The sequence below is a fragment of the Dipodomys merriami genome, unplaced genomic scaffold (genome assembly GCF_024711535.1).
Source record: "Dipodomys merriami isolate MVZ:Mamm:240054 unplaced genomic scaffold, mDipMer1.0.p SCAF_3, whole genome shotgun sequence".
NCBI classification, from domain to species: Eukaryota; Metazoa; Chordata; class Mammalia; order Rodentia; family Heteromyidae; genus Dipodomys; species Dipodomys merriami.
In genome coordinates, this window is record NW_027204492.1 from 552,032 (window position 1) to 579,967 (window position 27,936).

A 27,936-nucleotide genomic window follows, 5' to 3' on the forward strand; every position below is an offset into this window, starting at 1 on the left:
TTTCAAGATATTTTTTATTATCTTTATTTGATTAGATAAAAAAAACCAGTTAACTTACTCCTGACTACATTCCACAGGGGCAAAGGCAAGGTGATACATCTGGAATTCTAAAGATTTGCTGTTAAAACTGCCAATATTCAGGGACACAGAAACAGACATGAACAATTCTAGGCACAAAGAAGGTGCTAAACATGTATTTGCTGACTGAATAAAAGTAATCAAAAATATATCTCTAATTCTGGACCCCAAATCGCATTCCTGGAGGTCAATTGTTGTTTCTTATGATTTATTTTCCAGTCATTTTTCTACACATTAGTTATTTTTTACAAATAAAACACAGAATACACTTAAAGACATTTCAATGATGATGAACAACCTTCATCATTCTTTCAACCCTGGTGCGCCAAAGATTCTGCTCTGATAGTTGTTTCCTCAAACACAACTTTCTGAACCTCTCCACTTGAAAATTCAGTATCTCAAGATTGACATGCCTAAAACACAATTCTAAGTTAACTCGAAAACCCAGTTCTCTCCATCCACCTCCAGCCCCAATAGATCCCTCAGCTATCTACCCGATGGCCCAAATCCTAAATGTCATCTTCCTTGGCTTCTCTTTCCCTCACACCACATTTCATCAGCCCAATGGGTCAGGAATATTCCATAAATAAGACTGAGACAACAGGGAGCTCCCTAGTACAGATAGAGCCAATATCACACTTCATGTGATGATGAATTCTAAATGGATCAGATACTTACATGGAAAGAATGACATCATCAAAGTACTAGGCCAAGGCAGAGATAAATTATTTTGTAACACTGGAATAAAAATGATCTTTCTTTCTAGAACATAAAACCCAGAACAAAGTCAGAAGATAAACTATGATTAGGAAAAATGTAATTACTTTTCCTAATATGTAGAATACCACAAATTTTTAAGCAGAAGGCCAGTAGTCTGTATTCCAATAGAAAACTAGACAAAGGATATGAGCAGAGTTGATAGTGAAGAAATATAAGGCATAAGAGGATGGCTCAGTAGTAGATTTCATTCTGACCCCAGATTTCATTCTCACAAAGGGAGATACAAATAACTCACAAACATTATAAAATGATACTTACCTTCAGCCAATAATAGTAACACAAATTGAAAATAAAACTTAAAAAATATTATTCACTTTCAGATTGACATAGGATTAAAAAGTTTGAAATACATCACCGTGCCATGATGATGACAATACAGGAATTAAAATGTTGGCATGAAAACTTATATTTTCTCTGGAGGACAATATATAAGTACAATATAAATAATAAATACAATATAAGTACAAATGCCACATACATGCTTATGTAGAATCCATGCAAACTAGATGCCTTGCTGTACCATCTGCTATTTCAAAACAAGAGCTGAGAGCTGGAGGAGTGGCTCAAGTGGTAGAATGAGCAAGCATGAAGCTCCAAGTTCAAACTACAGTACCAAGGGGGGAAAGCCCCACAAAACCCAAATATCCATCAATAATGAATGCCCTGTTAAGCATATTTTGACGTATCTAGACAATACAGCCACAAAAGATGAAAAATAATTAGGTGCTTTCTTCATCCTACTATCCAAAGATCTCCAATATACACCGTGGAATAAAGAAGACATAAAGCACAACAGTGTGTGCAGTATTGTCATCAACTGTGTAAAATGAGGGGGAGACAGTCTTATTTGTCTATGCATGTATAAAATTTCTGTGAAGAATATCAAGAAATGAATAAATGACTACTTAAAAGGAAGATGCATTGTGCTAGTGAGTAGGCTTTTTATTGCCATGGTTTTAATGTTTGTCTCCCAGAATTTATATAGGAAAATTAAACATTAAATTAATGTGCTCACTAGCCTTGAGCCGAAGAGCTGAAGGAGAGTACTCAGGCCCAGAGTTCAAGCCTCATGACCAAAAAACAAAACAAAACAAATTCATGTATTAAAGGTATTTGGAGGTAACCCTTAGAAGATAGGTAGCTCAGATGAGGTCAAAAAGATGAGGTCCTCATGATGGTATTAGTGGTTTTATAAGAGGAAGACACAAGCTAGCATGTTTTGCTTTGTCTGATCATGTTATGACTCAATCCACATTCCTCCCCAGATGCCATCACCATTCTCTTGGAGTTCTCAGCTTCTAGAATCATGTACCAAATAAACCTCTATTCTTTACAAATTATTCAGTCTGTGTTATTCAGCTGTAATATCAGAAAATGCCTCAACAGTTCTTTTGTATTTCTTCTTTGTGTGCTATTACTAGGGCCTGAACTCAGGGCTTGTACACTGTCTCTTAGCTTTTTTCTCTCAAGGTCAGTACTCTACCATATAAGCTACACTTCCACTTTGGGCTTTTTGCTGGTTAACTGGAGGTAAGTGTCTCATGGTCTTTCTTGACTGAGCTGGCTTTGAACCACAATTCATTATTAAAGAAATCAGAGTATACTTATTAAACTTCTACATGCCCCAATTCAGGATTTAACTGTGAAACTAAAAAGTAATGATAGGTAACTAAGTTAACTTATCAATGCATTAGTTTCTGCCTCTATAAAATAAGGGATGATTGCTGGTGGCTCATGCAAGTAATCCTAGCTACTCAGTGCTGGTGGCTCATACCTCTAATCCTAGCTACTCAAGAGGCTAAGATCTGAGGATGGCGGTTCAAAGCCAGCCCAGGCAGGAAAGTCTGTGAGACTCTTATCTCCAATGAACCACCAGAAAAGTGGAAGTGACACTGTGGCTCAAGTGGTAGAGCACTTGCCTTGAGCTGAAGAGCTCAGGGACAGTGCCCATGCCCAGAGTTCAAGCCCCATGACTAAGGAAAAAAGGGATGATGAAAATTTATTCACAGCCTCCTCAGTAGCTAGGATTACAGGCATGAGCCACCAGCACTTGGCCATTTTATAGCTTTTTAATCAGACAGAAATGTATTCTCTAGGCAAAAGATGTACTAACAGCACTCAGGAGGCTATGTCAAAAACATTGCAAGTTCAAGTCTCAGTTACACAGTGAGACCTTGTCTCAACCAAGGGCTGGGGACATACACCAGTGGTGTATGTGCTAGGCTCAGAGTTCCATTCCCATCACCACTAAAAAAGGCAAAACAAAACAAAACAAAAACAAAAACACTCATTAAGACAATAACAAAAACATATTTGTAGTGCCAAGAAAACAGCTAATCTGAAAGTGATTTGTCCAACCACATATATACTACATATAGCCATTCAAAAGGGAATGGAAAATCAGCTAAAGTTCCTGACATTCCTTTCTAAAATCTTTCATAAGGCTATTGTATTCACTGTAAACCCTAATTCTACATTGTTAGTGTCACAAGCTTTTCTCTCACCCGCTACCATTGCAGTACCAAACCCATACTGAACCGGCCTTCTTTCTGTTCCTTCAGGGTAAGTCCTTCTTCAAGGGCCTATAAACCTGCTGTTACAATGCCTAGAAAAACTTCTTGAACAGGTAGTTCCTTTGATCCCTGTAATATCAGTAAGGAATAGACAAATAGAAGGAAGGAACAAAAGAGAACCTGGAATTGCATCCAGGCAGACAGGGAAACAACAAATGGCAAACTCAACAAATGATGATGGGACCATCTACTTGAGGGAAAAATCAAAAGATAACCTTCCTTCAGAGTGCTTATTAATTTCCAGATTAATTAGAGCTCTAAATTAAAATAAAACCAAATACTAGAAGGTTATAGAAAGATGGTGGGAGTGGTGGCATTTGGTTAATCTCAAGTCACTTTTTTTAAAAATCCACAGAAACTAACACTAAAAATCACCACATAATGGCTGTGTACAGGTACATCACACCTGTAATCCTAGGTACTCAAGAGGCTGAGATCTGAGGATGGTGGTTCAAAGCCAGCCTGTGCAGCAAAGTCTGTGAGACTATTATCTCCAATTAAGGTGGAAGTGGAGCTATGGCTCAAGTGGTAGAGTGCTAGCTTTGAGCACTAAAATTCAGGGACAGTGCTTGGACAGCCCCAGGACTAGCATATACACACAAGAAAATCACCCCATAAGACAGGTACCAGTGGCTCACACTTGTAATCCTACCTACTTAGGAGGCTGGGCTGAGATCTGAGGATTGTGGTTCGAAGCCAGCCCGGGCAGAAAAGTCCATGAGATTCTCATCTCCAATTAACCACCAAAAAGCCAAAAGTGGAGCTGTAGTTCAAGTGGTAGAACACTAGCCTTGAGCAAAAAAGAGACAGTACCTAAGCCCCGAGTTCAAGCGCGCGTGAGCGCACACACACACACACACACACACACACACACACACACACACACGGAGCTGTAGTTCAAGTGGTAGAACACTAGCCTTGAGCAAAAAAGAGACAGTACCTAAGTCCCGAGTTCAAGTCCCAGACACACACACACACACACACACACACACACACACACACACACACACACACACACACACACGTGTGGAGCTGTAGTTCAAGTGGTAGAACACTAGCCTTGAGCAAAAAAGAGACAGTACCTAAGCCCCGAGTTCAAGTCCCAGAACTGGTGTGTGCGTGCGCGCGCACACATGCGCACACACGCATACGCATACACATACACACACACACACACACACACACACACACACACCCATAATGCTTGAGAGGCAGAGACTGTGGGGTCTCATTGAGGCCAGCCCAGGCAAAACAACTCAAGAAATTCCATCTCAATCAATGGCTGATTTTGGTGGAATGTGCCTGTCAGGTCAGCAATGCAAGGAAGCCCAAATAGGAGGATTATGGTCCATGATGGCTAGGGCATAAAGTGAGACTCTATCTGAAAACAACCAACACAAAAAAGGGCTGAGTGGCTCAGGCTCAACTGGTACAGAATATTTCTAACAAGTGTGAGGCTGAGTTCAAACCTCAGTACTTCAAAAACAAAAAAAACAGTAGATATGAGAATAACATATATCTTAAAAATTTGGGTCACAGCAATGTTATTCACAGTAGCCAAAAGGTAGAAATATACCAAATACCTAACATGTATAAACAAAATGTAGTTTATATATAAAGGCAGTATTTTGGAGGCAATGAAGCAATGAAACTGCCACATGCTTCTATACGGAAGAATTTTGAAAATATTAGCTTGTAAAAGAAGCCAGACCACAGGATTATGTACTATATGATTAGACTAATATGAAATGTCCAGCATAGATATTCCATACAGAAAGAAACTAAATGAGTAGTTTGCAGAAGATGTGAAGCAGGGGAAAGAATACAGAGTAAATACCAGTGGGTAAAATATTTCTTTGCAGGGAGTAAATAAAATGTTCTAAACCTAGATAGAGATAATTAAGAACAAAAATAAGAAAACTAGACAATGTTTACAAAAGGATGACTAGGTTCTCTACAAATACTACAATGTAAGCATGAGAGAAGGATAGGCCATTGATGGCTTATAAGATATGCATGGTAGGAGCATTTATTTGTGCAGATAAGCCAAAGGAAGCAATAAAGTATCCAGAAAACATGGAATTCCAAAGTAACCAAGTGGTGGATATATAAAATATCAGTTCTAAGAACCTTATACATATGTATGAAGTAAAATAGTGAAATAGTGAAAACTGTTAAAATAATTTTTAAAAGAGGAAAAGGAGGGATAAGAAAACATAACAGAAGCCGGGCACTGGTGGCTCACGCCTGTAATCCTAGCTACTCAGGAGGCTGAGATCTGAGGATCGCGGTTCAAAGCCAGCCCGGGCAGGAGAGACCGTGAGACTCCTATCTCCAATAAACCACCAGAAAACCGGAAGTGGCGCTGTAGCTCAAGTGGTAGAGTGCTCGCCTTGAGCTGAAGAGCTGAGGGACAGCGCTCAGGCCCAGAGTTCAAGCCCCACGACCGACAAAAAAAAAAAAAAAAAAAAAAAGAAAAGAAAACATAACAGAGGATGGATTTGGTCAAAGTATATTGAATGTATGCATGAAAATATCACAAACTTCTTTGTACAACTAATATATACTAATAAAAATGTAAAAAAAAAGATCAGTAAGCTAATTGGATAATTGAAAGGCAATAATTTTAAGGCATGCACAGAAAAACAATTGCAGCATGTTGTTTTCTATAAATGAATGCTAAAACAAAGTTGAATATAAATGTAGACTAGTTAATGAGGAAGGCTGGAGTGAGGAATAAAGGGAGGTGGGACCTAGCATGTATTATTATTATTATTATTATTATTAATTACAACTTTAAGAAGCTTGAAAAAGGCTTGTATGTTCCCAGAGCAGGTTGGGATGAGAGGAAAGTCTGAAGAGATAGAGAAATCTTGTTACTATGAACTCTCAAACTAGCCCTAAAATTCCATACACATAGGACCCCATGCTGAAGAGAACCTGCTGGGAATAGCATTCAAATAGAGGCAGAGACAGCAAGACAAAAATATAAGATACTGAATAATGGCAAGAAGTGGGGGAAGGGGAAGTTCAGGGAGTGAACAATACCAGGGATCACAACTGCTATGATTTTAATACTTTTCATAAACCACCAAAAAGGAACTTGAATGTCTTACAGGAAAAGTTAATTTTACATAAAAATGTTCATAGAAATAAAACAAAGTTGGGGCTGGGAAGGTGGCTCAGTGGTAGAGTGCTTGCCTTGCATGCATGAGGCCTTGGGTTCTATTCCCCAGCACCATATAAGCAGAGAAAGCTGGAAGTGGTGCTATGGCTCAAGTGGTAGAGCACTATCCTTGAGCTGAAGAGCTGAGGGACAGCACGCCCAGGCCCACAGTTCAGGCCCCACAATTGACAAAAAAGAAAAAAAATAAAACAAAGTCAAATCGAATGTAAAGTTTTAAGAAGAACATAAAGGAGTCCTTGGATTGTATCTCAGTGGTAGAATGCTTGCATAGTATGCACAAAGCCCTAGGCACCACAAAAAAGGGAGGAAAAGTGTGGAGGGAAGGGGAGGAAGAGCTAGAGGGAGGGTGGAGGAAGGAACAGAATAACATCTTTACAAACAAAACACATGCTAAATGCCAAAAATAAATGACAATTATAACAATGTATTCCTCACATTAAAAATATTAGATATGAAAAAAACAAACATAAAAGAAATTAAAATCAGTATTCACAAAGGATTTATAAATAAAAATATTACTTCAGAAATGATGACTGAACTGGACACAGACAAGTAATTACAATCCATGATATCTTAAAATATACAGAATATGAGTAATTTTTTTTAAAGATATAAAAATACAGAAAATGGGTTAAAAAGAAAGTTACAAGCACTGAAGTATAATAAGAATCCTCAAAGGAAAAAAAAAACAAAGCTAGAAATCAAAAGAAGTCTAAACTCTTCATCTCAACACTGTACAGCTGAGGAAATGAACCCAGAAGTCTTTTGAGCATCTAGTAAAATAACAAGTCACTTATAAAGGGGAGAAAAATCAGTTCATCAGGTTTTTTGACAGTAATGTTTTGTGACAAAAGAAAATAGAGCAATATATAAAGTACTAAAGGAAATAAAATGTAAGTTAGGATTTTATATCCAATAGACAAGGTGTCAACATTCCAGAATTCAGGGAATATTGTTCCTATAAATCCTAAAAGAGCTTCTAGAGATTATCAGATCATCAAAACAAAAAGACAGTGATGTGCATTCAGTACCTATTTACACAGAAAATAAGAATGAAGTGTGAGCTAGGTGACAATGGCTCACACTTGTAATCCTAGCTACTCAGGAGACTGAGATCTGAGGACTGCAGTTCAAAGCCAATCCGGGCAGGAAAGTCCATGAGATTCTCATTTCCAATTAACCACCAAAAAAATGACAAGTGGAACTGTGGCTCAAGTGGAAGAGCCACTAGCCTTGAGCACAGAAGAAACTCAGGGAAAGAACTGAGATCTGAGTCCAAGCCCCAGGATTGGAATGCATGTGTACACACACATGCACTCACTCCCTCTCTCTCCCTCTCTCTTTCTTACACATACACATACACACACACACACACACACACACACACACACACACACACACAAGAATAAAGTGTATGTCAATGGAATATTATGCAGCCATTAGAAAGGACAAAACAATGGCATTTGCAGGGAAATGGATGGAACTAGAAGGAATCATGTTGAGCAAGGTAAGCCAAGAGCAAAGAGACAAACGGCACATGGTCTCCCTGATAAGTGGATGTTAAATCCAAAAGGTAAGGTGATACAACAAAGTAAACAAGACTAGAGAAACAAAGGACTTCCACTCATCTGGTCGAATCATTACTAAATAACCCCATGCTGCTGACCACATAGATGGTATATATGTGCATACCAGAAGGAAACTAGGAGGAGGACACAGAACTAGAGGGAAACAGGGAAAAACATACAACAGTGGGACCCAGCAGCTTCACTGGCCATTGATCAAAATGAACTAAGCAACTCAATGGCAGCAATGGGAGAGAGGGAATAAGTGGGAAAGAGGGAACAGCTGACGCTATGCCAAAGGAAAGGAATGTACATATCACCCAATGTGGAAGAAATAACTGTATTGTCAAAGCTCACAGAACTCATAAACTTTATAGACCATGATAAACAATTTGCCCCCATGAAAGTTAGAATGTGTTTGTGACTTTCTTTTGGGGGAGGGGGAGTCCAGTCGTGGGGCCTGAACTCTGGGCCTGGGCGCTGTCCCTCAGCTCTTCAGCTCACCCTAGCGCTCTACCACTTGAGCCACAGCGCCACTTCCGGCTTTTTTTCTTTTTGCTTATGTGGTGCTGAGGAATCGAACCCAGGACCTCAGGCATGCAAGGCAAGCGCTCTACCACTGAGCCACCTTCCCAGCCCTATGTTTGTGACTTTAACTAAGCATCAATATCCCACAATACTGTGAAACTTGTGAAATTATGTAATCACTTAATCACAAAGAATTTGTAAAAAAAAAATAAAAGAGAGAATAAAGTGTATGTGAGAGAGAAAGAAAAGGCACACACAGTGGCTTTGTGTGGCTTTGTGTCCCAACAGTATCAGCCAAACTTTATAAAGAATGGAAAAGACAGGGAAAGCGTATAAAAAATGTTGGTGGATAAGTGATGGGTGATATTGTTCTAAGAACATTTTATGTGTAATAAGAAGTAAAGCAAATGAGTAATGTTGTCCAGTCTAATTTTATCACTCTTGGTATTTTGAAAACCAGAATTCTTGGTTAGAAAAAAAGTAGAAACAGAGCAACAAGTTAAAACTCTGTTGTCCTAAATTTAAATTGGGAATGGTATGACTTCATGAGTTACCACACACAAATACACATATCGATTTATACATTTGTATATAATTTCATATACAAAGTAGTGTAGGCCAGGTACAGTCTACTGGTTGTTTCTCAGTTGAACCTAAGTGATAATTGAGCTATAATTTACAATCCATTTTTTGTAGTTTTCTGAAATCTTGGTACATATTTAAACATGCATACAGAAAACAGGAAAATTATGATACAAACCTAGTACCCAATAGTAAATCAGCAAAAGTGAGGAGGTGAATACAAGGAAAGTATCTGTCAATAAAAAATCAGATGGTGCCAAAGAGGAAGTACAACTACCTTTTGACAAGGGAAACTGATGGAGTCCTGAGGAGGAATGTAACATGATCGTAAACTGTCCCCCTAAAGATATATTGAAGCCTTAACTCCTATTACCTATGAAAATGACCTTATGTGGAAAAAAGTACTATAGACTAAAATATATCTTCCTCATGTACAACAAAAGGTGAAAGGCTAGCTTTCAGTACCTCAGAACATAAACTCATTTGGACATATGGTCTCTACAAAGACAACCAAATTAAAATGAGGTTGTTAGGGTAAGGTTTTAATCCAACATGGCTGATGTTCTTACAGAAAAGGGAAATTTTATAAATATATACACATACATGTGGATGATAGCAGAGTTAAGTGTAATTTCTACACACCAAGAAATGCTCAAGGACTGTGCACAAACACCATAAGCTAAGCGAAAAGACCAGAATCAATTTTCCCTCATAGCCCTCAGAAAGATCTAACTCATTCCAGGGTTGATCTCAAGACATCTGAGTTCCAGGAATGTAGGACAAACAATTTCTGTTGTTAAAGCTACACAGTTTGGAGCATTTTATCACAGCAACTATGCCAAGCTAACATAGACATTAATGCACAGTCTTGGCCACAAAGATGGCTTGGACTAGGGTTGTAGAAGCAAGAAAGTGAGAAACTTAGTTCCTCAATATCTTCAGAAGATATTAGCTAATGGACTAACTGAGAACTATAAGAAAGAGAAGTATCAATGAGGACTCAGGTTTTTGGTCTTAGCAACTAGGTGAAACTTTTACTAAGATGGATAAAATTGTGTGAGCTGCTAGTCTATAGGAGAAATCTGGATCAAATATTCAAATAAGAAGTATAAAACAAAAAAAAAAGATGAAGACAGCTGAAAGAATTCAGCAAAGAAAATAAAAAGAAACAGTTATAAAAAGTAGCAGAAGAAAACAGAATAACTAAAAAGGTAAATCATAAAGAAATGAGGAATAGTCCAGAGGAAATCACACAAAACGAAAAAGACCAAATATTTGAAAATGGTGGACATAATAAGATACTGAAAACAGGGGGGGGGGGGACTGGGGAGGGGGGGAGGGGGGAGGCTGGGAAGGGATGTGAAGGGTAAACAAAGGAGGAGGCTGCAATGCTTGGTAAGAAATGTATGCATTATCCTGCCCATGTAATTGTAACCCCTCTGTACAGTATGTTCACAAATAAAATAAAATTTAAAAAAAAAGATACTGAAAACAGAGAAGATTCAACATAAGCCTGTGTATTTCTGCCAAAAAGTAATAGACAAAATGAAACAAGGGATGGGAATGTGGAGAGTGCTTGCCTAACATGCATGAAACCCTGGGTTGAATTCCTCAGTACTACATAAACAGAAAAAGCCAGAAGTGGTGCTGTGGCTCAAGTGCACTAGCCTTGAGCTGAAGAGCTGAGGGACAGCGCCCAGGCCCAGAGTTCAAGCCCCATGACAAAAAAAAAAAAAAAGGAAAGAAAGAAAAGATAATAGACAAAATTTGACCAAAATAGCATTCATACTGAAACACACACACACATAATCAGCTTTCTGGAAATAAATACTTGAATTTGTAAACTAAAAGGTCATGTGGGGAGAAGGGGAGTTGGGAAAGTGGGGATGGTAGGGGAAAAACAAAGGAGGGGGTAACAATGCTCAATAAGAAATGTACTCATTACCTTACTCATGTAACTGCAACCCCTCTGTATAGTATCATTACAATAAAATATATATATATATATATATATATATATATATATATATATATATTAAAATAACGGTCATGCAATTTCTACCCAAAAAAAAAAACCCCAAAAATAAAACTGGTCAATATTCTGGTAATGTTTAAACTGAATTAAAGCCTTAGTGTTCAAAGAGCACTGTGTATATATGCTACAATGAAACCTCCTACTATAAATGTATGTTAACTGAAACATAAGATAGAATATGCTGGAGAAAAAAAGCATAGTAATGAACACTGAATCCAAACCGGCATGAGATGGTTAGGATAAAATGTAAATGTTAGTTGGGTGCTGGTGGCTCATGCCTGTAATCCCAGCTACTCAAGAGGCTGAGATCTGAGGATCATGGTTCAAAGCCAGCCCAGGCAAGGAAGGCCCTAAGACTCTTTATCTCCAATTAACCACTGGAAAACTGGAAATGATGGTGTGGCTCAAAGTAGTAGTCTAGCTTTGAGGGAAAAAAGCTTAGGGACAGTGCCCAGGCCCTAATTCAAGCCTATGGCCAACAACAACAACAAAGTGAATGTGTTGTATAAGTTGAAATCTTCACTGCTAAAAAAAGGATAGAGAAGGGAATTTCCTGGTGCTAATCAGCATATCACCTCTTAGGAGTGATGCTATAGGACAGTAGCAAGGGAAAATCCTCCCAGTGGGAGAAAGCTAGAAAGCAGTACAAATAGGATGGAGGAATGAGATAAAATAGTAGACAAGATCCATCAAATCATCTAAAAGTGAGTATTTTTTTTTATTGTGAAAATACTGTACAGAGGAGTTACAATTACATGGGCAAGATAATAAGTACATTTCTTATCAAGCATTGTAGCCTCCTCCTTAAGTGAATATTTTTAAAATGGACTCTAACCTAAAGGTCTTCATAATCATCTTTTCCTCTTTACTTCTAGAGGGACTTTTCCAGAGCTATTAAACTCTTATAGGGAGGAAACATCTATTAATCAAAAATTCAGCAGTATTTTCTATTTCTATTCCTTTCCTTCTGTTATAAAACTAGTGAGATGAAACATTAGTTGGAGAAGTAAGGTTGGATCATTTTTATCATGATAGGGATGTTAGAAAGGTGTTTTTGGGTGCTATCTTCATTATATTCCTAAATCCAGTCAGTTTCTAACATAGACCACTTTAATTCTAACCCTGCATTCCTTTGACAGTCAAAAGATGGACATTTTATACATCTCAAGTACTACTATTTTGCTACACAAAATGCACTGGTTTACAAGTATGTCAGCCATGGCTATATATACTTACCCCCAACCACAGACACACTTTATCAGTAGGAGGAACCGAAGCTTTGCAGTACAGGTTATCTGCCAATAAAAATCTGGTCTCCATTGAATCGGGGGATTCCTTTAAAAAAAATGACAGTACCATAAACAGGACAGATTGATATAAGGGTTATAAAAGAGAGATTCCATGGCAGAATGCTAAGGATTTAAAACTATACCATTATGCAAACTAAGTAGAGTTGTAAAAACAAGGCCAGGTGCTGGTGGCTCTTGCCTATAATCCTAGCTACTCAGGAGACTAAGAATTGCAGTACAAAGCCAGCTGGGGCAGGAAAGTCCATGAGACTCCTATCTCCAATTAACTACCAGAAAACTGGAAGTGGTGCTGTGGCTCAAAGTAGTAGAGTGCTAACCTTGAGGAAAACAGCTTAGGGACAGCACCCAGGCCCTGAGTGCAAGCCCCATGAGAGACAAAAAGCCAAAACAAATAAATTACTACTACTACCACCAGTGCCAGATGTCTAGGCATGGAGTCTGGCTCAACTACTTACTGTGTAAATTTGGCATCTCAATCTATGTCTATAACACAGTAGTTCCTACATCTGTTTAAAAAATGGGGGGGGGGGTATAGGTACTAAGTGTATACACACACACACACATACCTATACAACTTGGTATTCAGAGTTCTAGATATATATTACATAAGTGCTATATACAAAGTAGTTATTTTATTTATTATATAATTATTATTTATTTAAATAATGCTTCATATGCCCAGTTTCTGAACTTTCTTAAAAGTTCACCACATATGTTATAGTAGATGTGTAAAATATCCTTCCAGTACAATAATAAATCCTGGGCTGGGAAGATGGCTCAGTGGTAGAGCACTTGCCTTGCATGCCTGAGGCCCTGGGTTCGACTCCTCAGCACCACATAAGCAAATAATAATAATAATAATAATAATAATAAATCCTATGTGTACACAATCTTTTTAATATGCTTATGAAATTTAATCTTTATAGCCTATTTTTATTTAATGAATACTAGATTAACACTGGACTAAGACATAGGAGACTCAAATTTAGACCTAAATGTAATCAGTTAATGTGACACTGGTCACAAAACTAAATTGTGAATTGAGAACCTGAAAAGGGTAATCACAAAGATTTTTTTTCTAGCTGTATAAATCTTCTTAGTGAAGATGACAAAAAAAACCATTTTCTTTTTATACCTAAAACAATTTCTAATTACATTTGAGTTCTGCTAACACTACATAGAAAATAAGCCAATTATGAGCCTTAAAATTAAACTGGGCATTTAGGGAAAGGCCACAAAACCACATTTCACAAAAGCATACTATCTATAATAGTTATAGAGAAGCAGACTAGATCCTATAGTGGAATTAAATACCAGTAACCAAGAAAGACAGGCTGCAGCCAAAGCATCCTGGTTCGCTCATTTTTACAAACAAAAATGTAACTTACTTTTTTCTTCTGCATGTATTTTAGAATTTCTAAAGTCTGCTTAATTTCAGGAATCTGACTTTTCAGTCTGTGGACAAGAATAAAGGTTAACTTAATATTTTGCAAGTAAAAATAAACTATTAGCTTTGCATTTTCTAGTTTCTAATGTTAAAAATAATGGATATTCAAACATAGTCTTAATTTGAAACCACTGTTCTCTATCCAATGCTGTGTAAAACTCGTCCTGGTGAGTGCACAAACACAGCCAAATGTCAGGTAAACCATAATGACATTTTCTCAGTATATACTTTTGTCACATTGTGAAAAAAAAATATATAAAATCATCTGCCTGTCCTCTGAATTGCCTTAGATGAATCACTATCTACCAAAATGACTGCTACAAGGTAAAAAAAAAAAAAAAAAAAAAAAAGAGACAAAAATGGCCAGAGTCGGGGGAGAGGGCTGAGTTGTGAAGTGAGAATAAAAAGTACCGCCAACAATCGCTTTGTTTACCCCACTACCTGATGACAGTAAAGACAGTCAAGAGTAGAGGAAATATCTGTTTGATTGCTGTATCCTAGACTATAACACCAGCAACATTTCTCCACTCCTACCCACTAGGAAGAACTTAAATTATCCCTGCCTCCACATAGATTACCGGTCAAAGTAGGTAACATCCCTGAGGGAATATGAGCAGATAGGGAAAAGAAATGATAGTCTAATAAACTTAGCTATAACAAAATAAAGAAAACAGACTCATGAAACAAAATAGAGGCTGAAACGGGAAAATTTTGAGTTTGAGGCCAACCTGGGCTACACAGAGTTCCACACCAGAATAAATGGCTCAACACACACACACACACACACACACACACACACACACACACACACACACACACACACACACACACACACACACACACACACACACACACACACACACACACACACACACACACACACACACACACACACACACACACGGGCTACACAGAGTTCCACACCAGAATAAATGGCTCAACAACTTCACACACACACACACACACACACACACACACACACACACACACCTCAAAAGATACAAAAATAGCCTTTAATAAAACAACATACTGCTGATACACACCTGTAAGTTCAACACCAGAAAGCTGAGGCAGGAGGATCCCAACTTGGAGCCCCGCTTAGGTTACATAGTGAGACCCTGTCTCAAAAAAAATTCAGTATGTCTTCACAATAAAAGTTTTAAAGTAGGTAAGGCTATATACAACAAAGTCATAGCCAACATCACAAGAAATGTTTCTTGTGATTTCTTCTAAAATCAGGAACAAGACAAATGTTCCTATTCTCATTGTTTTTACTCAATATAATACTTGAATAAGAGCAACTATCTAAGAGAAAGAAATAAGGAGAGAAGGTGAGGAGAGGGAAAAAAGAAAGGGATTCAAAAGAAAAGAAATCCAATTATTCCTTTTTGAAGGTTATATGAGTTTATACCTAGAAAATTCTAAATTCTCTCAACCAAAGACTTAGAAATGATAAATTTAGTCAAGTAGCAAGACACAAAAATCAACATACAAGGGGCTGGGAAGGTGGCTCAGTGGTAGAGCACTTGCCTTGCATGCATGAGGCCATGGGTTCGATTCCCCAGCACCACATAAGCAAAAAGAAAAAAAGCCGGAAGTGGCGCTGTGGCTCAAGTGGTAGAGTGCTAGTCTTGAGCTGAAGAGCTGAGGGACAGCGCCCAGGCCCAGAGTTCAGGCCCCACGATAGGACCCAAAAAAAAAAAAAAAAAAAAATCAACATACAATAATCCATAGCTTTTCTATAAAATAATGAACTCACTCAAATAAATCATGTAAACAGTCCAATTCACAGTAACCATAAGGAAATAAAACTAGAGCCGGGCGCCAGTGGCTCACGTTTGTAATCCTAGCTACTCAGGAGTCTGAGATCTGAGGATCGCAGTTCAAAGCCAGACCAGGCAGAAATATCTGTGAGACTCATCTCCAATAAACCACTAGAAAACCGGAAGTGGCACTATGGCTCAAGCGGTAGAGCACTCGCCTTGAACTGAAGAGCGCAAGGACAGCACCTAAGCCCAGAGTTCAAGCCCCGCGACCAAACAAAAAAGAAAGAAAGAAAACTAGGAAAAAAGGCAAGTCCAGGAGGTTCAAGACTTCTGTAATAAAAACTATAAAACATTAAAGAAAAAAATTGAAGAAAACTATAGAAAATGAAAAGACTTTCACCCCCTAAATTCATGTACTGGCAGGATGTTGAAATGTTAATGTTAACTTGGCTATATTAATTACTTTAGTGCTCAGGACTTGAGTTCAAGCTTAAGATTGGCACAAAAATAAAAAATGCAAGGCCTTAGCTTTAAGCCCAATACTACCCAAATAAATAAGTTAATTTTTAATCTAAAAAAATGTGCAGAGCAAATGAAATAATAGAATAGAGAATCTATAGAAAAAGATCTTTGCCAGCTATTCATCAGACAAGGGATTACTATCCAGATTATACAGAAAGAATTCAAACTATTAGACCAAACAAGTTAGTCAATCAATAAGTGGACCAACTGTATGAACAGACATCTATCAAAAGTAGTACAAAAAACTCATAGAGGTCATAAATGTTATAGACCACGATAGACAATTTGCCCCATGAAGGTTAGAATGTGTTTGTGACTTCAACTTAAGCATCACTATCCCATAGTACTGTGAAATTTGGGAAATTATGTTATCACTTAATCATAATAAAGAATTTGAAAAAAAAAGTAGTACAAATGGCCAACAAATTCAAGCCATCAAGGAAATGCAAATCTAAACAACAGATTCTTATTGCAGTCAGAATGGCTACTGTAAAAAAAAAAAAACTATGAAACCGCCTTGTACTATTAATGTACAAAAAAAGAAAGAAAAAAAAAGAGCACTATTGGCAAGAATGTGGAGATATAAGACCCCTTATGCACTACTGGTAGGAATGTAAATGAGTATATTAAATCTTAGTACAGAAACAATAGAGCATCTTCAAAAAACTCAAAACAGAACTACCACATAATTCACTGCTTAGTATATACCGAAAGAAAAGTAAGTCAGCATACCCATGTTCACTGTTGTACTATTCATAGTAACCAAGGTAGGTAATAAGTCTAGGTGTCCACCAAAAGATGACTAAAGAAAATAGAAAGAAAGCACAATATCTGCATATCTGCATATATGGACATAACACTGTGAAACCATTAATGTGTATAACTAATATGCATTAATTATAATAAAAATAAAAAACTAATTTACTGACATGATACCATAGGCCACCCACAAAGAATGTGACACAAAACAGAAGTTACTATGTGCTTCCATTTTTATCAAGTTCAAGAACAGACAGAACCAATTTATAGTGAAACAAAACAGCTATCTTTTGTTTTTGTGACTGGAAAGTAACACAAGGGGAGTTCCTGGGATGATAGAATATACAGATCCCAGCAGGAACCAATTCTGGACAGACTTAGATATCTTCTTCAATATTCATAAAACTTAGTACCTGACAGAGGGACACTTTTTGTATATGTAAATTATATCTTGTTTTAAAAAATGTTTAAGCCATTTTTTAAAAAAAAACCTTAAGAAATTTTTATTTACCTCCTTTTCTTTTGAGCAAGATTGAGTTCCATAAATTTATACTTCTGATATTGTTCATCCAGCTTCTTCAGTACTGTATCTGCAGTCTCATTGCCAGGCTGTTTCATGAAGGAATCTACATCTTCCTTAATAATCAAAAATAAATAATACATTACAAAGTTTAAAATTCATACCACTACTCTGATCTTTTTTATTACTTTGATTTTAAAATCTAAAAGAAAAATGCCAAACCAGGTACCAGTGGCACATACCTGTAATCCTAGCTACTCAGGGGGCTAAGATCCCAGGATCATGGTTTGCAGTCAGCCTAGTAGGAAAGTCTGTGAGACTCTTATGTTCAAGCCAAAAGTGGTGTGGTGGCTCAAGCAGAGTGCTAGCCTTAAGCACAAAAGCTCAGGGACAGTGCCCAAGGACTTGATTTCAAGCCCCAGGACCAGTACACACCAAAAAAAGCTAGATTTTTAACCAAAAAAATCATTTAAAAAGTTAGAGATCATTTCAGACAGTACACATATATTATATAACTAATTTAGTCTTTAATTTTCCTCTTACTTTACTATAAATGCTTTCTCTATTCCCTATGTGGTCCCAGTAGTAAATATGAAAATTACCAGAATCAAGCACATTGCCTATTCATATGCCCTAGTCATAGAACAATTCAACAAGGGGCTGGGAAGGTGGCTCAGCGGTAGAGCGCATGCCTTGCATGCCAGAGGCCCTGGGTTCGATTCCTCAGCACCACATAAGCAAAAAGAAAAAAGCCAGAAGTGGCACTGTGGCTCAAGTGGCAGAGCACTAGCTTTGAGCTGAAGAGCTGAGGGACAGCGCCCAGGCCCAGAGTTCAGGCCCCACAACCGACCCCCCCCCCCAAAAAAAAACAGAACAATTCAACAAGCTGCCAAAGCTATTAGCTTCATTACTAAACTTTTTTTTGTCAGTCCTGGGGCTTGAACTCTGGGCTTGGGAGCTGCCCCTGAGCACTTGAGGCACAGCATCATTTCCAGTTTTCTGGGAGTCTCAAAGACTTTCTGCCCCGGGGTGGCTTTGAACCACGATTCTCAGAACTCAACCTCCTGAGAAGCTGGGATTACAGGCGTGAGCCACTGGCTCCTGGCTTCATAACTAAACTTTAAAATTTAACAAATTCTCCCATAGAAAATAGGTGGGAAACATTGGGGCCCATGGATTGTATAAAGCTAGCAAAAATCATCTAGTATATAACTGGACAGGCTATTTTTCTTGGCTTCCTAAGCAATCTACCTGTACTGATAATTTTGTATGGCCCATGAACGATGGTATAAATATCCAAATGGCCCTTAGCAGATAAAAGGTTCCTCACCTCTTCTATACGGCCCCTAGGTTCCCAACACAGACAACAAGTATTTCCAGTAACTGAAATAAAGTCAATCCAAAAACCCAATACAATCATCTTTTAAAACAAGCAGAAGAAAAGCAGTAACACTGGCCAACTGTAGTGACATTGTAATCCTAGCACTTGGGAGGCTGGAGCAAGACAACTGTGAGCAGGCCAGCCTGAGTTACATAGTGAGACCTGTCTTTTTTTTTTTTTTTTTTTTTTTTAGGAACAAATTGTAAAGGTAAGGCTGAGTCAATTACTGCAGTCTGTGTGAAAAGATAATCACCTTCAGAAAAAGATCAATACAAGAATGAAAATTAACTCAGTTTTTGGTACATGGTACAGGTTGTCAAGAAGGAAGTCCAATGAGAATTAATTACAGCAGCACAGGATGTTGCTAAAAAGACAAGATCTGCCAAATTTCAATACTAGCTTCACTACATAGACTTGAGGAAAGTTATTAATCTCTCCTTGCCTCAATTTCCTTGTCTTGAAATAAATGTACCTTTCCTCACAGGAGATTATGTAAGTTAGTATGTATGAGGAGCTTAGAAAAATGTGTAACACCTATTAAGTGTTCAACAGACATTAACAATGTGATGTGGGGATGAAAGTACCAAGAATTTTGTTCTCTGGTAAAAGTCAGGAAAAATTACAGGAGTAATATCTGAACCAGTTGTTCAAAACTAAGAGGACAACAGACAAGGCTGAAAAAAAACAATAGAAACAGAAAAAGAAGAAAAGATTACTGAACCTATGGGGATGGAAAAAGTATCATGTCTGACTAGAACACTACCTCCTATTATTGCAGAAACTAGCACTTACTAAGTGCCTACTATATTGGCCATATTGAAAGCATGTTTTGTTTCTTATGACAGCTCTGTAAGTAGTCATGTCTACTTAGAAAAAAACAGGCTGAAATCAAAGTCAAGGGTAAGCAGAAATTGGAAAGCAGGTTTTATACATCCAACTACTTAGAATCTTTCTACAATATAATGTGACTCATTATTTTGGAAACATAAAAGTAATTATGGAAAACTGGGTTGTTAATTACATTGTTGGTAGAAAGTTTAAAGTTTAGAAAGAACCCACAAAATTTAGGGGAAAATGTATTAAGACTTTATGAAGCCATATGTACCAAATTCATCTTTCTGAATTAGATTTCATAGTATTCATGTATGGATGTTGTATTTGAGGCACTACAGAAATCAATTATGCACTTATCTATCAGGCACTGTGCTAGGACCAGGAGAAATAGCACAAAGTTCTGAGTATTACCTCACTTTCTTCCAAGTAGCAGAGCAAGAGTACAGATTTGGAGCCCTACAGAAAGCCCAAGTTCAAATTCTGGATATCTCAAGTATATCCTGACCACAGACAAATTGCTCAAGGGCTCTGTTTTTTCGTATTATCATCAGTAAAATGAGAATGACAGTACAATTGCCTCGTAGAGTTTTGTAAAACTCTTAAATTAGAAAAAAAACTCTGAATTATTGAAAATTTCATTTCTGTAAAAAATATCACTTTCGAGATAGAAATGGAGTGGGTCTGAGAGAAAACAAAAAATAAGGAAAATAATCACAAAGTCCAATTATCAAATGCAGATATATAATGTAATGTACAGTCAAAAAAACATGACCTTTTGAAGGAGGAAGTACATAACAAAAAGCAAGATATACCTTTTGGCTCAAAACTACACTAACATTTTACAGTAGCTCAATACAATTAAATGAGGAAAGACAAACGATGATGACCTGGAAAGCCATAACAGAAGTTTTGGCCCATTATTCAATTGTTTTTTCAAGAATATTGGATAAGAAATGTATTCATTATCTTGTTCATGTAACTGTAACCCCTCTGTACAGTATTTTCACAATAAAAAACTTAATTTAAAAAAAAGAATAGCTTCATGAAAGGCTGGGGCTGATCGGTTCTACTTGGTTCTCTTTGAACTTGGATTGCTCTCCCTGTTGGATAAAACCTCTGAACTGAATCCCCTACCTCCTCTCTCAAATGCATACAAGTCATTCTCAACTAAATTGTTAGAATGATGCTCCTAAAACCAAGTGTGGTTGCACGGTGACACCTTGTTCTGCTGACGGCAGAATCTCGCATCCTTCCTAGCCACACACACTTCACGCTCAGCCCAGCAGCGGGTTTTCCCTCAGTCGCTTTCCACTTCCCAGGAAACAGACCACTGCATGCCTCAAGCTGACCGACCAGGGGCCATTCGGCATTCACGCCTTGCCACCAGCTGCTCGGCTGATTCCAAGTACTCGAGGTGGCGGCGTGTATCTCTCCAGCATCCGGGCTGAGTCGCCAGCTCCTCAAAGCCTCTCTAGCTGGGGACCGCTGGGAAGCGGCGAGACCAGCAGCGTTGGGGCGGGACGCCCCGCCGGCCCGCGCTCCGGAACCCTCCCTCCGCGGGTCATCACTTCTAAAACCCTTTCAAAATACGTTTCTTCAAGGCCATACCCAGAGAAGCCCACTCCGCCCACAGACGGAGGCTGAGGGACCGGAGGGAAGCGGACCGACCGCTCCCTACCGGAACCTTTACCTCAGCCCCGACTCCCAGTAGTCCATACTGGGGTGAGGTTCGCTAGGCGTTCCTCGACCTGGAGCCAAGATACCAAGAAACAACGCAACACTTACCACAAACACTGCTTCAGGAATCCCCAAGTGAAGCCGCCGCCCGGTCCCCGACGCCACTTCTTCAACGGCAGCACCTTCCTTAGCAGCCGCCATCTTGAGAAAGCGAGCGCCCGATAGACTGCCTTGAGAGCCGTTGGTACCTGGGGTCAGTGATTGGCTCGCCTGACCTAAGGGCCCGCCCCTTTTCTATACGTGCTGATTGGCTGTGAGCAAATGAGTGACAAACGTAGAACGAACTTAAAGGAAAAAGCTGGAACTTCCAGGAAGACCAATGAGGGCTCCAGGGAAAAGCGAACTGGAAGACTTCTTTTGAGAGCCAGCAGATCTAAACCCTGGGAATTTGAGCCAGGCCAGATCCCAACTCATGAGCCAGGCCAGATCCCAACTCAACCCAAAGGAGTAACCTCCCGCACGACTCCAATCTTCTGACACTCGACCTAATCTGGCTTGTAGATAAAATAGCTTGAGGGGGAAGAGAAGGCTGGGCTTTTCAGGACCAGACATTCCGGAAACTTTCTTGCCCTTTCAAAGGAAACTTGTTTTGTGTCTGTTTTCAGTGGAGCCTCCGGACTGTTGTAATAAATACCCAGACCCAAGCACCAACTTTTCTCAACTTCAGCCCAAAATTTTCAAAATATTCAAAATCCTAAGAACTCTGCCTAAGCAAAAGTCCCCTTTAAAAGCAAGTTGCAAGCCTTGCACTGGTGATTCTCACCTATAATCCTAGCTATTGAGGATCCCTTTCAAAGCCAGCCAATTAACCACCAAAAAGCCAGAACTCGAGGCATGGATCAAATGGTAAAGCACCAGCCTTAAGTGAAAAACTCAAACAAGAGTGCATCAAAACACTGAGTTTAAGTCCTAGTACCTGCACACACACAAAAAGAGTGCCCATAGCTTCCAAAATTTTGAATCTCAACAGTATGGAATGCCAAAGTGATTATTTTATTTTGAAGATGTGGATGGTTCAGTTCAGCGTGCAGGAAGATCACCAATTTTTTCCATCTCTGAGTCTGAATCCTTCTGCTTTTGTACCTCTACTTGGACTACATCTGAGTGAAAGAAAAATAGTTAAGTAAATCTTTAATCATTTCTACATCTTCTTTGTGGTTATAAAATAAATTATGAATGTTTTCATATAGAACTCTGGTCATTTTTTTCTCAGTATCTAATATCTGAAAACTTACTCCTTCTAAAACAGATCCAAAAATTGTGGTATCTATATACAATGGAATATTATGCTGCCATTAGAAAGGACAAAATAATGGCATTTGCAGGGAAATGGATGGAGCTAGAAGGAATCATGTTGAGCAAGGTAAGCCAAGAGCAAAGAGACAAACGGCACATGGTCTCCCTGATAGGTGGATGTTAAATTCAAAAGGTAAGGTGATACAACAAAGTAAACAAGACTGGAGAAACAAAGGACTTCCACTCATCTGGTCGAATCATTACTAAATAACCCCATGCTGCTGACCACATAGATGGTATATATGTGCATACCAGAGGGAAACTGGGAGGAGGACACAGAACTAGAGGGAAACAGGGAAAAACATACAACAGTGGGACCCAGCAGCTTCACTGGCCATTGATCAAAATGAACTAAGCAACTCAATGGCAGCGATGGGAGAGAGGGAACAGCTGACACTAAGCAAAAGGAAAGGAATGTACATATCACCCAATGTGGAAGAAATAACTGTATTGTCAAAGCTCACAGAATTCATAACCTTTATAGGCCACGATAAACAATTTGCCCCATGAAGGTTAGAATGTGTTTGTGACTTTACTAAGTATCACTGTCCCACAATACTGTGAAATTATGTAATCACTTAATCACAAATAAAGAATTTGCAAAAAAAATATTAAAAAACAAAACAACAAAGGGACAATCTTTATCAGTGTTTCACTGGGAGTCTCCAAGGGAACATAATTAAAAGCTTATTTCCAGAGTCTACTTTAAGGTAGTCTATCTGAGCCATGCAAAATGGATAATTCATCTCCTGCATCTTACTTCTATAAGTGATGCTGTACCTCAGGGTTCAGCAGGGCTCCTTGAAACTGCATGAATATGATCGAATTGCCTTCAAAGAGGTTCCACCAGTCTCTCTGCCTACCAAAAATAAGTAAAAACACCTGTTTAATTTGCTTGATTATTTTTTTCTGTTGGGTTAAATTATATTGTTATTTTAGGGATACAAAAAAATAGGGCCGGGAAGGTGGTTCAGCAGTAGAATGCTTGCCTCGCATGCATGAGGGTTCTATTCCTCAGCACTACATAAGCAGAAAAGTCCGGAAGTGGCTCTGTGGCTCAAGTGGGAGAGCTCTAACCTTAAGCTGAAGAGCTGAGGGACAGCACCCAGGCCCAGAGTTCAGGCCCCACAACCGACAAAAATAAATAAATAAATAAATAAATAAATAAAACAGATTTCAGGAACCTGAAAGACCAACATATCAACTGAAGAAAACAGTATTGCCTGTAATGCTAATATTCTATCCATTATGCGTTCACTAGTTGAAAGTTCCATCATCTAGTATTTACTGACCACAAACTTTCTCTCTGAATGTATTATTCCCTCCCTTGGGTGCCTATGGTGCTTTATGCTTATCTCTCTAATTTAATGTTTATATATGTTTACCTGATGGCATCCATTCCCCATTCTTGGCTGACCATCTTTTTTTTTTTTTGTCAGTCATGGGCCTGAACTCTAAGCCTGGGCACTGTCCCTCAGCCCTTCAGCTCAAAGCTAGCACTCTACCACTTGAGCCACAGCGCCACTTCTGGCTTTTTCTGCTTATGTGATGCTGAGGAATGGAACCCAGGGCCCCATGCATGCAAGGCAAGTACTCTACCACTGAACTGAGCCACCTTCCCAGCCCATCTACTTTAAATGTTACCATTCAAACTGAGGTGCCAGTTTCCTGGGGAGTCTTCCTTGAAATTTCCAGGTTGGATTACTCACCTTCTACACTAATTACAGTTTTATTCAGTTTTTTAACTGAATAAAAAAAGGAATGAGCAAAAAGGCCTGTTGAAAACAATTGCAGTTTAGCAATACAAAGTTCTCTCTACCAGGTTTACATAGTCCTGTGCCAGTCCTGGGGCTTCAACTCAGGGACTAGGGTACTGTTCCTGAGCTTCTTTGGCTCAAGGCTAGTGCTCTACCACTTGAGCCACAGTGCCACTTCCTGCCTTTTCTAAGTGGTTTATTGGAGATAAAAGTGTCAGGGACTTTTCTATCCAGGCTGGCTTCAAATCACAATCCTCAGCTCTCAGCCTCCTGAGTAGTTACAATTACAGGCATGAGCTAACAGCACCTGTGTCTATGATGCACAAAATGCCAGAATTAGTTTTTCTTCTATGAAAGACCAATATTAAGCAAAAGATGTATACATTCTAAAACTTCATTATAACATTGGGTTCTGTATTCAAGGACTTCTTTTATCTATCAAGGCCCTAAGCAATAACAGGTCATGTACCTGAGATCCTGAGAATGAGATGGAAAGGCTACTGGAATTCAAGCCTTGTTGGGTATAAACCATGGGTTGATATGCCATTAGGGAAGGAGATCCCATGAGAGTTTGAACCTATGAATTTGAATAAAGAAAAAAAGTAAAAACATAATTAGTTTTTAATTGCTTTCCTAATATAATCATACTAAGAGGACAAGTTTCCTCTGTATAGTGAGCATTGCATTTAATGATTATCACTTGAAAGAAATGTTAAATGCCAAGTACAAAGGAAAAGAAAAATAGATCTTTGAAGAAGCTAGTAAAAATCAAGTGTAAGGAGGAAGTCCCAAGTAATATTTCTTGAAAATCAAGGATGAATTAACTACAAAGTAGTTCCTACAAACAAACCTTTGCAAAGGACTTTTCATGAATGGTGCTGGTGGCTCACACATGTAATCCTAGCTACTTAAGTAGCTCAGATTTGAGGATCAGAGTTTGAAGCCAGCCCATGTGGCCCATGAGACTCGTATCTCCAATAGACTACTCAGAAAACCAGAAGTGGAGCTGAGGCTCAAGTGGTAGAACACTAGCCTTGAACACAGACAGACTCAGGGAAAGCACCCAGGCCCTGAGTTCAAGCCCCATGACCAGCAAAAAAAAAAAAAAAAAAAAAAAAAAAAGAAAGAAAAAGGACTTTTGTTTTGTTTTTGTTTGTTTGTTTTTTTGGGTCCAGTCATGGGGCCTGAACTCTGGGCCTGGGCGCTGTCCCTCAGCTCTTCAGCTCAAGGCTAGCACTCTACCACTTGAGCCACAGCGCCACTTCTGGTTTTTTTCTTTTTGCTTATGTGGTGCTGAGGAATCGAACCTAGGGCCTCTGGCATGCAAGGCAAGCGCTCTACCACTGAGCCACCTTCCCCACCCAAGAAAAAGGACTTTTTATTAAAGTAACTGAAACTCAGGCTGGCTTCAAACCGCAATCCTCACATCTCAGCCTCCTGAGTAACTACAATTACAGGTGTGAGCCAGAAGTGCCTGGCCTGTGTCTTTTTATGTATGATGTACAAAATGCTACTGTAGGGTACTCTACATTGTGAGGTGTGTGTGGAGGTGATGAAATACTTTAATACATGGCTTAATAGGTCCAATTAAATGTTAAATGTAAAGGATGTGTAGTATTTGTGAAGTGAAATGAGTGAGAGATAGCAGGCACATCAAGTCAAAGGCATTTAGGTCTGAAAATTAATGCCCATCAATTCTTTCTTTGACATCTCTAGTTTCTATCAACAGAGGACTACTGAACTCAGATTTTAAAATTCATCCCCCAAATGAAAGGATATTTAAAGAAGAAAACATAAATAAGGTACACAGACTCATTAATAAAAGACTGACCAATAAATGGACCATTAATGAGTGTGTAATCTCTAGACATTGTTTACCAAGCCCAGTGCTTCTCTTTCTAACTACTGGATGTTTTTTGCTGAAGCAATATGGACTTACTCAAGAACTACATAAACAAAAAACAATCAAATTGACTCATAAACAAAGTTAATGATTAAAGTGTTGACCTGCCGGGCAGTGTCTGGTGATATACAGCAAGGCTATGTTCTTGGTCTTCATCTTTTTTGAGTGTGGGGGGTTGAGACAGAGTCTCATTATATAGCCCAGGTTGGCCTCAAACTTGTGATATTGCTGCCTCAGACTCCTGAGTGCTGGTAACACAGGTTGCAAATGAAAATGCTGTAAATGGCATGTTCATTGAATATGTCAATAACATATACATTGGAACAGATAATAAATAAAATATAATCACACAATCTGTAGAACTGTGGACAAGGATACTATCGATGGTATACTCTGGAATATAGAGAACCTAAGTGTACATATCTCATTCAATCCATCTGAGTCTATAGTTATTTGTGACTAAGGAGTGTAATTTCCATTCTGTAGTCTAGCCAATGCTGGAACCTATTTTGTGCCTGGTTCCTATCAGCTCCATTCATCATTCATGCTTACTTGGAAAAAGATTCTGGGAAATAATCTGGCTTTTCATCTGGTCCTTCATAGTTTTCACTCTGTAATCCATACTTTTTGCCTCAAACTCTGTTATTCTAATACAGGTACTTGGATTACTGATGTCTAACATGAAATCTGCCACACTCCCTTTGGCACTTGGAACCTGGCCACGTATCAGTGTAAATCATAAAGAGTTTTTTTTGTTTTTTGTTTTTTGGGTTTTTTTTGCCAGTCATGGGGCCTGAACTCTGGGCCTGGGTGCTGTCCCTCAGCTCTTCAGCTCAAGGCTAGCGCTCTACCACTGGAGCCACAGCGCCACTTCCGGCTTTTCTTTTTTCTGTTTATGTGGTGCTGAGGAATCGAACCCAGGGCCTCATGCTTGCAAGGCATGCACTCTACCACTGAGCCACCTTCCCAGCCCCCCCCCTTTTTTTTAAATATTATTTATTTATTTTTGTTGGTTGTGGGGTTTGAACTCTGGGCCTGGGCGCTGTCCCTGAGCTCATCACTTCAAGGCAAGCACTCTACCACCTGAGCCACAGCGCCACTTCCAATCATAAAGAGTTTTAACCATATTCACACCTTAATATCACAGAAGGTTTTTAAAAATATGTATATGTATACACACGCACAGACACACACACACACACACACACACACACACACACACACACACACACATTGGTCGGTCAAGGGGCTTGAACTCTGGGCCTGGGCGCTGTCCCTAAGCTCTTCAGCTCAAGGCAAGTGCTCTACCTCTTGAGCCACAGCACCACTTCTGCTTTTCTGGTGTTTAATTGGAGAGTCTCACGGATTTTCCTGCC

At 38.8% G+C, this 27,936-nt stretch overlaps 1 protein-coding gene across 4 annotated transcripts in view; it reads right to left on the reverse strand.

Annotated features, from left to right (window-relative positions):
• Vbp1 (VHL binding protein 1) overlaps nucleotides 1-27,936 on the reverse strand; it is a 52,302-nt gene that overhangs the window by 3,126 nt on the left and 21,240 nt on the right. Inside the window, exons 14-17 of one of the 4 annotated variants that reach the window (XM_070039434.1) lie at nucleotides 25,127-25,234; nucleotides 17,644-17,768; nucleotides 14,027-14,093; nucleotides 12,565-12,663 (exon numbers count right to left, since the gene is read on the reverse strand). In XM_070039434.1, the coding sequence (XP_069895535.1) occupies nucleotides 12,565-12,663; nucleotides 14,027-14,093; nucleotides 17,644-17,768; nucleotides 25,127-25,234 (399 nt within the window). Of the gene's footprint in view, nucleotides 1-12,564; nucleotides 12,664-14,026; nucleotides 14,094-17,643; nucleotides 17,769-21,652; nucleotides 21,769-25,126; nucleotides 25,235-27,936 lie in introns of those variants that run through there. The other 3 variants (XM_070039432.1, XM_070039431.1, XM_070039433.1) reach the window with 3 other exon arrangements.